The 12,158-nt window shown below is 52.6% G+C and overlaps 2 protein-coding genes across 3 annotated transcripts; one reads left to right on the top strand and one right to left on the bottom strand.

Moving 5' to 3' along the window:
* Positions 1-2,272: 2,272 nt before the first annotated feature.
* Positions 2,273-4,250, top strand: LOC119330744 (cytochrome P450 711A1-like). Its single transcript, XM_037603869.1, has one exon. It carries the CDS (start codon positions 2,520-2,522, stop codon positions 4,074-4,076), a length of 1,557 nt encoding a protein of 518 aa, XP_037459766.1. The 5' UTR covers positions 2,273-2,519; the 3' UTR covers positions 4,077-4,250.
* Positions 4,251-4,575: 325 nt separating this feature from the next.
* LOC119330743 (putative pentatricopeptide repeat-containing protein At2g02150) lies at positions 4,576-11,751 on the bottom strand. 2 transcript variants are annotated; one of them, XM_037603868.1, is made up of 5 exons: positions 9,556-11,751; positions 9,256-9,469; positions 9,032-9,095; positions 5,659-5,895; positions 4,576-5,477 (listed from the first exon to the last, which is right to left on the bottom strand). In XM_037603868.1, exon 1 carries the CDS (start codon positions 11,680-11,682, stop codon positions 9,580-9,582), a length of 2,103 nt encoding a protein of 700 aa, XP_037459765.1. In that variant the 5' UTR covers positions 11,683-11,751; the 3' UTR covers positions 4,576-5,477; positions 5,659-5,895; positions 9,032-9,095; positions 9,256-9,469; positions 9,556-9,579. The 2 variants fall into 2 exon arrangements, with proteins under 2 accessions (XP_037459765.1, XP_037459764.1); XM_037603867.1 differs by having other exon boundaries at positions 4,576-5,895.
* Positions 11,752-12,158: the final 407 nt, after the last annotated feature.

The following is a 12,158-nucleotide window of genomic DNA, read 5'->3' as shown; positions in this document are numbered from 1 at the left end:
ACGATCCGATCCAGATCCAGATCTCGCCGTTACTGTAGCAGCCGGTGCATGAGAACCGAGGGCGGCAGCGCGAGCTCGCCGGAACGGAGAAGAGGAGGCGGGTGGTGGCGTTTTCCGGGAACCCGAGGGCGGCAAGGGAGCTTGGAGGCGGCGGCGGTCGCCGGCGCACGACCACGGCGGCGCAGGTCGGAGCTCCGGGCGGTGATGGGCGGCTCCAGCGCGGGGGAGGCCGGCGGAGCTGCCTGGCGGCGAGGTTCCGGCGAATGGTGGCGGCTGCCAGCGCGGCGAAGGAGAGGAAGGGCGTGGGCGGCGCAGATCTGGGCCCGGGAGGGCCTCCCGCGCATCGGGCAGGCCGCGGCGGAGGGAGGAGAGAGAGAAGACCCGACGAGGTGACGTGGCGCGCGCGGGACGAAATGTCCGGCGGCGCGGGGAAGGTTAGGGTAGGGTTTCATCCGCGAATTTTGGAGGGGGGTGTTTATATAGGTAGAGGGAGCTAGGAGAGTCCAAATGAGGTGCGGTTTTCGGCCACGCGATCATGATCGAACGACCGAGATGATGGAGAGGTCTTAGGTGGGTTTTGGGCCACTTTGGAGAGGTGTTGGGCTGCAACACACACGAGGCCTTTTCGGTCCCTCGGTTAACCGTTGGAGTATCAAACGAAGTCCAAATGGCACGAAACTTGACAGGCGGTCTACCGGTAGTAAACCAAGGCCGCATGACAAGTCTCGCTCCAATCCGAAAATGTTTAACACCCGCACACGAAAAGAGGTAGAAAAGGACACCGGATGACATAGGAGCGCCAGATTGCAAAACGGACAACGGGGGAAATGCTCGGATGCATGAGACGAACATGTATGCAAATGCGATGCACATGAAGACATGATATGAGATGCATGACACGCAAGCAATGACAAGGCAACAACAGTGAATAACTGGAGGACACCTGGCACATCGGTCTCGGGGCGTTACACCACAAGCTTGCACCCCCCCTGGCGCGCCACCTGGGCTTGTGCCCCCCCCCCCTCTTTTTGGTGTCTTCTGGTCTCTCCCCGAAGCTTCTAGGGCCTCTTATGTTTAAGAAAAAAATCACCGTAAAATTTCATTGTCTTTGGACTTCGGTAGGTATGATCTTTCTGCAAAACAAAAGACATGCAAAAAATAGGAATTGACACTAGGCAATGTGTTAATAGGTTTAGTCCTTTATAATATAAAATGGCATGTCTCTACTCCTGTAAAAGACTTAGTTGATGATAATGGTGTGTTTGTCATCCGTTATTTCTGACCATTAGATTTGCATCTAACAACCGTGATGTAAGTTGTGACCTTTTTGCAATAATATCCCACTTCTCTGCTCCAATTTACAGAAAACCCCTTAGTATCTTGAAACCAACCACATTCCTCCCTTATCTTATCAAAACGGTCAAAGGAATATATTTTGAGTGAAGCATAATACATTTTCAGTGATATATGTATATCAAAACTAGATTGTTTTCTTTCAAATTTGTGAATATGTATTATTCTACTTTGGATTCGTTGCAACGCACAGACATGTTGCTAGTAAAGCATACAAAAGTGATAATATAATAGAATGGAACAATAAAAAATTATAGATGCGTTAGAGACGTATCACCCTCCGTCACAGATCAGGAGGAGCAGCTCTAGCCCCACGGCCACAGCCACCGCCGAGATGCCGGACGGCTGCCATGGTTCAGATCGTAGCCGTGGGCGCCGCGACTGGGGGGGCATCACGCCCCCAGTGCGCTGTTTAGCGCCGGTGCGCCCCCAGGGGGCGATTTTCTGCCCTTCCTGGGGGGCCAACGGCTGGAGATGCCGAAGCAAGGACCAGATGGATGGATACGGCAGCCTTATCTCCATTTCTGCAGCCTGAACTCCACTTGTAATTCGAATTGGCGAGACAAATTCCCCGGTAGATCGAAGTAGTTCGCAAGACATGATCGAGATATTCTTTATGACGGAACCAGCAGCGCTCCGGATGACCGGTAGATATTCTTTTTGATGAAAAACAGTGCTAGCGCTCTGGGTGATTGAATTGCTGATTACAAGATGCTCCGGAGCGCTCTGGGGTATCATAACTGCTCTTTTTTTTTTCCTTTTCTTTTAGGAGTTACGAAAAAAACCTACTGTGTGTTGAACAGAACTGTCCAAAAAGCAGTAGATGACTGGATTCCACGATTCTTCCCTTGAACGGCTGGTGACATTTTCATCGATTTATATCAATATATATCATGGCAAGGATGATTCAGCCCCAACTCAAAAGGAAAAAATGACTCAGCCTCTGCTGCCCTCCTCCCCACTTGCAGAAACAGGAATGTGGAGCATGCGCGACAATGGCCGTCAGTCAGTTCCACCCATCAACAGGTTCCACCCATCCCATCTCTTCTTTTGCCTCCGACCTCACACAGCACCACCGACGGCTACAATTAACCATCCACGGCATGCATCATTTCTCAAGTGTGCAAGCTCCAGCACACAAGCACCCCAGCTGAGCTCGAAGAGCAATGGCGGAAGCAGGGGAATGGCTGCCGTGCGTCTCCACGCTGGCGTCCTGCCTCCTCGGCTTCGCGCTCTACTTCTACGCGCCCTACTGGGGAGTCCGCGGCGTGCCGGGCCCTCCGGCGCTGCCGGTCGTCGGCCACCTGCCGCTGCTCGCCCTCCACGGCCCCGACGTCTTCGGCGCCCTCGCCAGGAAATACGGCCCCGTCTTCAGGTTCCATCTGGGGAGGCAGCCTCTGGTGATCGTGGCCGACCCGGAGCTGTGCAAGGAGGTCGGGGTCCGGCAGTTCAAGAGCATCCCCAACCGGAGCCTGCCGTCGCCGATCGCCGGCTCCGCTCTGCACCAGAAGGGCCTCTTCTTCACGAGGAACGAGAGGTGGTCCGCCATGCGCAACACCATCATCTCGCTCTACCAGCCGTCGCACCTCGCCGGACTCGTCCCCGCCATGCAACGCTGCATCGAGCGCGCCGCCGACACCATACAGTTGAACGGCAACGTCGACGTTGACATCGACTTCTCCGACCTCGCCCTCAAGCTGGCCACCGACGTCATCGGCCAGGCGGCCTTCGGCGTGGACTTCGCGCTCTCGGCGCCGCGCGAGCACGGCGGACGCGAGGCCGCGGAGTTCATCGCCGAGCACGTCCACTCCACCACCTCGCTCAAGATGGACCTGTCGGCGTCCCTCTCCATCGTGCTGGGCCTCGTCGCGCCGGCGCTGCAGGGGCCGGCACGAGGGCTTCTCCGGCGGCTCCCCGGGACGGCGGACCGGAGGATCGCGCGGACCAACGAGCGGCTGCGGGCGAGGGTGGAGGAGATCGTGGCGAGCAGGGAGCGCGACCGCGACAAGAGGAGAGGGCAGCGGGACTTCCTGTCGGCGCTGCTCAACGCCCGGGACGGCGGCGGCGACAAGATGAGGGAGGTGCTGACGCCGGAGTACGTGGGCGCGCTCACCTACGAGCACCTCCTCGCCGGGTCGGCCACCACGTCCTTCACGCTGGCCTCCGCCGTGTACCTCGTCGCCGGCCACCCGGAGGTCGAGGCCAAGCTGCTCGCCGAGGTCGACCGGTCCGGCGCCACGCCGCCGACGGCCGACGATCTCCAGCGCAACTTCCCCTACCTCGACCAGGTGATAAAGGAGGCGATGCGGTTCTACACGGTGTCGCCGCTGGTCGCGAGGGAGACGTCGCGGCGGGTGGAGGTCGGGGGGCACGCGCTCCCGAAGGGCACGTGGCTGTGGCTGGCGCCGGGGGTGCTGGCGAGGGACGCGGCGCAGTTCCCGGAGCCCGGCGCGTTCCGGCCGGAGCGGTTCGAGGTCGGGTGCGAGGAGGAGCGGCGGCGGCACCCGTACGCGCACGTGCCGTTCGGGCTGGGCCCGCGGGCGTGCGTCGGGCAGCGGTTCGCGCTGCAGGAGGTGAAGCTGGCCATGGTGCACCTCTACCGCCGCTACGTCTTCCGCCGGTCGCCGCGGATGGAGTCGCCGCCGGAGTTCCAGTTCGGGATCGTGCTCGGCTTCAAGCACGGCGTCAAGCTCAGGGCCATCGAGAGGCTTGGCCATGGATGATGATCTTCCGAGGAGTTCTGCTGCTCGGAAGCCATGTGGCATAAAATCAGCGTATATCATGGACAGCGTTGCCCCAGCTTTGCCGCTCGAATATGTACAAGAAAAGCTATTCCTGGAACAACCGAGGACAGTGTGGAATCAAACTGTCACAAGTTAGAAATTCAATCACGTTGCAACTTGACTGTTTGAGAGATTATAACAGGTAGAGCTAAAAAGGAAACGCACTTCAAGAATAATAACACTAGTAGTGCTTCAATATCTATGTTATCACACACAAAGAATCCCTTGAGACAACATGTCACCATGGCGACAACATAGGTCGTGTATATTCCACCACGTGACATGTGGTAACCAATCCAAACTATTTGAAAACATTGGGTATATTACCAGTAAACAGCCAAGAGGCCTGATTTGGGGCTTCAACAATCAGTGGTATATTAGGCAAAAAATCATGATACTGAATTGTGCATACATCGTGAATGAGCCGACAAATAAGCAATAAAACAAACTCAATGCCCAAATTGCAAGGTCACTTGGGAAAAAATAATCAATAGTTAGATAAACACTGTTTGAAGAACCAAAAACTGTGCAAAAGAGAAACATAAACCTATCCATTTTAACCTTTGTTTAGGTGTTTCATGTAGTGTACGGCTGCTATTCAATGTATCCAATTAACTTGAGGGTCTGAGGCGAGATGCTGGACTAGGAAAAAGGACAGTTCCAGCATATTCTGCACCTTGCAGGATTCCGATACGTCATGCCTCCACCAAAATAATGATTGTTACGATGGCCAGAAAATGCCCAGCCATCTTATTCTTGTCCACCAAACCAACAGATATCTGTATCATCTCCAGTTCTTTGATCACCATCACCTGAGAGACTCCTATCACTTTTCACTGTAAGTACCACCTCTTTGCTGGCCAAGCAGAAGGTTGTATCCATAAGGTGTGCAATGGATCATAAACATAAAACAGCACTCCATCTCAATCACAGCCTAGGCAAGAGGGGACCAATGAAAACTCGAGAGCACTGCTAGAGGCAGCAACAACTGGACACACCCACTGGTAAATTTCTCACCTGATGTTTGGCAGGAAGGGCTCCGTCCAGTTAATCAGGCCAAATACGCCCAAGCCCAACATCAAGACGAACCAGTTAGTGCAGCCCTCTTACAATGTTTTCCCCGTAGATTTCTGCTGGCTTAGCTTGTAAACATAATACTCATTCTACGCCATGTTGATCACTGCATCCCTGATGATACTGAACTTTGAAGAATGGCAGTAGGTACAAGTGGCAAATCTTGGTTTTCAAAACAGAGTTATGTCTCCAATGTTTCTCATGTGATGTCATCAGAAGCAAGTGAATGCAAATCATCCTGCCATACTTCAAAGTATGTCTTCTCTTCTGCGAACATTACCAACATCAACAGTGTTTCAGCATAGACCACAAAGAAAACTATCACCTCATGAAGGTAATCGCAGAGGTGCTTGGAGCACAATTTGACCTGACTACTGTGTGACAGAACCTGGTGACTGACATGAAGGCATCAGATTGTATGGACTCACAATATTCAGCAGGTCAATACCTGGAAGAATACGATGTTGTCTTCACCCCATTATCCACTATTCGACTATGAGTAAGAAATCCCACTGCTAAAAACGACAGATGGCACGAGATAAAAGAGGTGCAACATCTACTGCTCTTAGGTTTATGCAAAACTTCTGCAGCAACATGAGGAAAATATCATGTGTTGCGCTTCATGAATCTCTGGCATCTGTTGTTTGGGCAAAATGACGGTGAGTTCTTCATGGCCACACGAAACCTGAATTAGCAACCAAACAGTTATGCCAGTATCATAGATTCCTTGGCTAAATAGGACCTGTACTGTTAGTGGTTTTAAATAAGAGAACAATGAGGAGACTCGAATCAGATAACAGCTTAGAATGTGCCAGATTCTCAGTGGCTGTAAAATCACTGATGTGTTTTCCACCAAGATGGAATATTGCAAACTAAGTGATCAACCGAAAAAGGCTAGCGCCCCGCTTCATATATAAAGCAACGACCAATATACAATCCAACCCAGACAACATGACACCACACCACACACACTCAAGGCAATATACAAGGGTGTTTAAGAACAGCTAGACTACCTCCATCCACTTCAAGCAAACTACAGGTAGGATCACTGTTGAAAAAAGCGTTATTAGGCGCTCGCCTAGGCGTGCTTAAGCGCTGGGCGTTGGCATAGCGCCTTGCTTTGGCCCTAGGCGCTCAAAAAAGCGGCCGGCAAGGTCCTCCGGCGAGAAATCAGCCTCTCCGGCGAGGAATCATGTTTCTCAGGCGAGAAATCTGTCTCCCCGGCGAGGATTCGACCTCCCCTGTGAGGATTCATCCTCGCCGATGAGGGATTCAACTGTCCCGACAACAAATCGAGCTTCTCCAGCGAGGGATTGAGATTCTCCGGCGAGGGATCGAGCTTCTCCAGCGAGGGACAGAGGAAGAGGGAGAGAGGCAGCCTCTTGCAGCAAGACAGAGGACGAGGGGGGGAGGCAGCGTGAGGAGGAAACCTAAATTTCCTATCGACTGCACCAGACGAGAGCTTTAGTAGGAGGATATGAAGATGGCCCTGTGGTTTAATGGGCTAGGCCAGCCCATCTAACTTATTTCTTCATGTTACAGTACTAACGCCTAATTGCGCCTAATTTAGCCTAATCACGCCTAAGCTAGAAAAGCGCAAGTAGGTGCCCAAACACATAATTAACGCCTAGCCCTTTTTTGAACTTTGGGTAGGATCAAGAGAGCACCGCTTGAAGCCTTTAGAGGCTTCGACCATGAGCAAGTCACCACGAAGAGACGAAGTTATGCACGACAAACCGAGTACTCCAAGGCGGCACCTTCAGGAAGGCACGACATTGGAGCACTACCACCGCTCGATCGAGGGATCAAGGTTTCCCCCGGAGCAACATGGAGGATAAAGAGGAACCATGGCCACGCCGTTGTGGCCTGGAGGAGCCACTGGAGGAGCCAGAACGGATTTTCACCCGGCAAGCCCTCTTTGTCTTCGAGACGTAGAAGAACAAGCGATGAGAATGCCTGCCGCACCATTGCCTCTAACCGTCGCACACTAACCACCAAGCCGCCCACACCCGAGCCACAAGCACCGCGGCTCCCACCTTTAGGGCCGCCGTGGCAACCAAGGCTCTGACTCCATCCCCACCCAGGCTTGCAGCCATGACGGCCAAAGAGACGGGTGGGAATGCACCTTCTTTCCCGCCCCTGGACTGCCCCAGGTCCACGCACCCCTGGGCCGGCCAGATCTGGCCTCCATCGCTCTGCCTTGCCTCGGCCGGGCAAAGAACGAGAGAGCTCCCCGATGGCGCACCGCCACCAGACGGGAGGCAATGATGATTCCATGGCCCTCCCAATGACGGAAACATCCCTCAACAGTGGACATCCGCTGGGAGAGGTCCAACCCTTCGGTGCATCCCACCCAAGCGCAGGGAGGGAATGGACGTCGGACGCACAACACCACCACAGCGCCGCCGCCACCAACAACAACAACCAGCCACGCCAACAGTAGCCAATCGCGGCCCAAGCCGCAGCCGGCGACGCCGGAGAGAAGAGCAGACCGCCCCCGCCACTTGCAGCCCCCAGCCACACCCGGCCCATTGCCACCACCCAGCCCGTCGTACCACATACACGCCAGCGCACCACCGTGCCGTGGGCCAGCGCCACAACCCGATCCAGAGCGCCGGCCCGTGCCAGATCCACCGGGAGGGGAGACAAGGAAGTCCCTCAGCCGCCGACGCAAAGAACGAGGGAAGAAAAGGGGGAGGTAGGCGGCCGGGCAAAGAACGAGCTCCCCGATGGCGCACCGCCACCAGACGGGGGGCAAGGATGATTCCATGGCCCTCCCGGCGACGAAAACATCCCTCAACGGTGGACATCCGCTGGGAGAGGTCCAGCCCTTCGGTGCAGCCCAAGCGCAGCGAGGGAATGGACACCGGACGCACAAAACCACCACTAGTAACCAGCGACGGGAATGGTAGCCGGTCGCGGTACAAGCCGTCCGCAACCCGCGACACCGGAGAGAAGAGAAGGGCGCCCCCGCCGCTTGCAGCCCGCAGCCACAACCAGCCTGCCGCACCACCACCCAGCCTGTCGTACCACGAACACGCCACCATCAGCGCCACAACCCGATCTAGATCGCCGGCCCACGCCAGATCCACCGGGAGGGGAGACAAGGAAGCCCCGCGGCCGCCGACGCCGGCCAGGCTTCGCCCGGCCACGCCCTCTGGCGGTAGCGGGGGAGGAGGGGAGAAGAGGGGGAGGTAGGCGGCAGCGCGCTTGGGTTCCACCCTATGCCTCACAGGATTGACGTAGAAGGAGGGGATAAGGCTCCGTCTAGGAGTATTATACAAGACCTGCAAACTAAGCAGAGGTAGAGACAAGGCTAGGGCAAATGGGGCTATAGCCCTAGGTCCAGTGACAATAGTCTTGGTAAATGCTTACAAAATACAAAAAATCACTAATGTGCATCACTCAAGCTAGCTTAGCCCTAGGCATAGCCCCATGCTAGCTCCGCCCCTGAAACTAAGTGATGGTAATAAGTTTGCACTGTCCTGTTACTCACACGTACTAATCTCTAGAAGAATTAGTCACAAAGGTAAAAATATGATTGCTCAATGTAAGGATGTGGATTATAAGAAACATGCAAGGAAAAAACAGTCGTAAGAGTGGCATTTGCTTGCTTGTTCCATTACTAGAACAACTAGGAAAGTCAGATCAAAACAAAAAAGAAAACTCGGAAAGATACGTGTGTGTTCTAATGCCAGTAAGAACCAACTGATTCATAGTGAACATACCAAACTATTCCAGTACTAACTACGTAGGAACTAATGACCAATAACTTGTGAATAATTAAACTCAATCAAGAGGAAATGCATGCAAAAACTTACTTGGTTTATCCGCTCATGGATCTGTTATTGGCATCAATATTGGTGGAAGCATGGCAGATGGTATCTGTAACACGAATACAAATCTTATCAAATACAGTCTAGCATATATTGGTAGAAACAAGACTATCATTCTTTCTAAATGGAGAGGCCAAGGAAAAATACACAACAAAGTAATGTGTTTGCACATAATATACTGGAAAGTAAGAAATGCGTTGAGACCTTACCTATGGAACATTTCGAAATTTGGGAGTTCCTTCTCACTCTCCCAACTTAATAGAGAAACAGAGTCATTTTTCTGTCTGTTGGGGCCTGTTTCCAGATAATTGGTATTTTTCGCATGTCTTCTCAAATTTGGCATCAAATGTAGTTTCTTGACTAGTTTGAACCCAGTCAGAAAACCAGGAGAGGTGTTTTAATTTAGTGGCTTTTGCTGCTATGCTGTATGGAAAGTAACAAGTTAGTAACATCTTATAGTAAAGTTCCAGAAGTGATGGTGTTTATTTATTTATTTATTTTACTCCTACCTGCTCACAAGCAGATGCTCAAGTTTAACCATCAGAACCAGGAGCAGTATCACCATTTGTAAAAGAGGGTAGCACACTTTCCATTTCATTCTGAAGACTAGCTGCCTCCTCAATATTCCCCAATTTCATGTATTTGCTTATCAGACAGTTGTAAATTACCGTATCAGGAGTAATACCATTTCCAATCATTTCTGAAAGAACTTCTCTAGCTTCTTGCATCATATTTAAATTACAAAATCCCCATAGAAAACAAGTGTACCCATAGAGATCTAGCTGCAAACCACTATTGATCATCTCGGCCTTGAGTGCAAAGGCATCCTGAAGATTTCCCTGCTTCAGGTACCCATCCATAAGAGATGTATACACAACTTTGTCCAAAGACAAACCCTTGTCAACCATTTCATCCAACAACCCCACAGCCTTGGTTAAGCACCCACTCTTGCACAAACCATCAATTAAAGCGGTGTAAGTATGTACATTAGGCTCTAACCCTAGGTCTCTCATTTTGTTAAAATGTGAGACTGCCTCATCAACTGATCCTGATTTGCACAAACCATCAACCAATGCAGAATATGTCACAACATTAGGCTGGAACCCGGAATCCTGCATCTTGTGGAACAGGGCAATGGCCTCTGACTCTTTTCCTTCTTTAAAGCGGGCATCCATTATATTCGTATAGATGATATTATTGGGTTTCAGACCACATTCATCCATTTTATTTAACAAACTCTTAGCCTCATCCACCTTCTGAAGATTACAGAGTCCCCAAATGAGGGCACCATAAAGCGAAACATCAAGCTCCATCCCTTTATCCTTCATCTCACTCAACAAATCCAGCGCTCTCTCACTATTTTTATTCACAAAATGCCCATGAATTAGTGTGGTGTACAACAACTCGTTGGCTCTGACGCCAGCTTTCTCCATCAGCCTAAAAACATCCTCCGCTTCTGCAACCTTCCCCTCTTTACAAAGTCCATCAACTTGCACAGTATATGTGACCACATTCAATGGCACACCTTGCTGCACCATTTCATCAATCAAAACAAAGGCATCATCAAGCCTACCTGCCTTAAAGGTCCCATCAACCAAACATGTATATGTCACCTCATTCGGTGCCATCCCCCTGATCCTCATTTGCGCAAACAGCTTCATAGCCTCCCTTACCATCCCCTCCTTGCAGAACGCATCTACAAAGGTGCTATAAGTCCTTACATTTGCTATCACTCCTTCCCTCTTCATCTCAGCAAAGTAGCTGTATGCCCTTTCCATCCTCCAAAACTTGCAAAAGCAGTTGACTAATGCATTGTATGTCACAACATCTGGTGTGCATCCACACCCCCTCATCTCCCCGACGAGCTGCTCCACCTCTTCCAACTCCCCGCATTTGCCACACCCATCAATGAGCGAATTGTATGTGACAACATCTGGTGGGCAACCTATTGCCTTCATCCTCGAGAACAATGCTCTCGCCTCAGCGAGCTCCCCTTCCTTGCACAGGAAATCGATCACGATGTTGAACGTGAACACGTTGGGGGCAGGCACCTGCTCAAATAGCCGCCGGACGAGCGCACCGCGGCGCTCACGGGCTAGGCGGAGGAGGATGTGGTTGCAGGTGCGGGTGTTAGGGGGCACCCGCAGCTCCCGCACACGGCCAAGGGCGAGAACGGCGCCGTCGAGGAAGCCGCGGTCGGCGAGGAGGGAGAGGAGGGTGTCGACGACGGAGGGCAGGGCGCTGCGGCGAGGCCCCAGTGCGAGAGCCGCGCGATGGAGGAGGTCGACGAGGGAGGCGGCGAGGTGGGGCCGGTGACCGGGGGCGAGAAGGCGGGAGAGGAGGCTGCGGGAATGGGGGAAGAGGCGGGCGCGGGCGAGGAGGTGGGCCGCGATGCAGAGGTGGGCGGAGGAGGGGAGGGGATGAGAGAGGAGGAGGTTGGCGGGGACGGCTTGGAGCGACTGGAGGAGGCGGAGGCGGTCGGAGATTGGAGTGGCGGCGGCGGCGGAGGAGGAGGAGGAGGAGGAGTCGGTTGGGAGGGTGGAGATGGCGGTGGCGCGGATAGAGAAGGGGATGAAGCTAGGGTTCCGGCGAGAGTAGAAGGAGAGGAAGTGGCGGCGCAGGGGGAGGGGTAGCATCGTTTGACCGCCTCCGGCGGCGGTGAGGCAGAAAGAATCAGGCCATGGAGGAGAGGGGGGCCGAGGAGGTATCGTAGTAGGGTTTAGTGAGGTTTTGAGTTGCGCTTCATTTGGGGCCTTTCGCTTATACTTTGTGGACTGTTGTGCGCTGGATTTCGCCAGTTCGGATCCAATTCAAACAAGAACCGGAGCCAACTAGGGAAACATGGATACAAATACCAGTTCCACATATGTTGAAATGGAAAGCATCTGGATCTTCAAACAATTGTAAAAAAAACAAAATGGGACATTTTAAACAGACAAAACGCAATCTTTTTTCAGTACTTTTAGAATTGTGAATTATGACTACGTCGTGACTCTATTTTTTAGGGAGAAACTTCATTCATCTTGAATCTTGGCAGTACAAAGAACACTAGAAGTAATACAAATTACAACCGGGTCCATGGACCACCTAACGACGACTACAAGCACTGGAG

The sequence above is a fragment of the Triticum dicoccoides genome, chromosome 7A, assembly GCF_002162155.2.
Source record: "Triticum dicoccoides isolate Atlit2015 ecotype Zavitan chromosome 7A, WEW_v2.0, whole genome shotgun sequence".
NCBI lineage: Eukaryota > Viridiplantae > Streptophyta > Magnoliopsida > Poales > Poaceae > Triticum > Triticum dicoccoides.
The sequence above is the reverse complement of the archived record's forward strand: the minus strand, read 5'-3'. Positions and strand labels throughout refer to the sequence as shown.

Excerpts from the sequence above, each read along its gene's own strand:
- LOC119330743 (XM_037603867.1), bottom strand. The coding sequence starts at position 11,682 with ATGCTACCCCTCCCCCTGCGCCGCCACTTCCTCTCCTTCTACTCTCGC.
- LOC119330744 (XM_037603869.1), top strand. The coding sequence starts at position 2,520 with ATGGCGGAAGCAGGGGAATGGCTGCCGTGCGTCTCCACGCTGGCGTCC.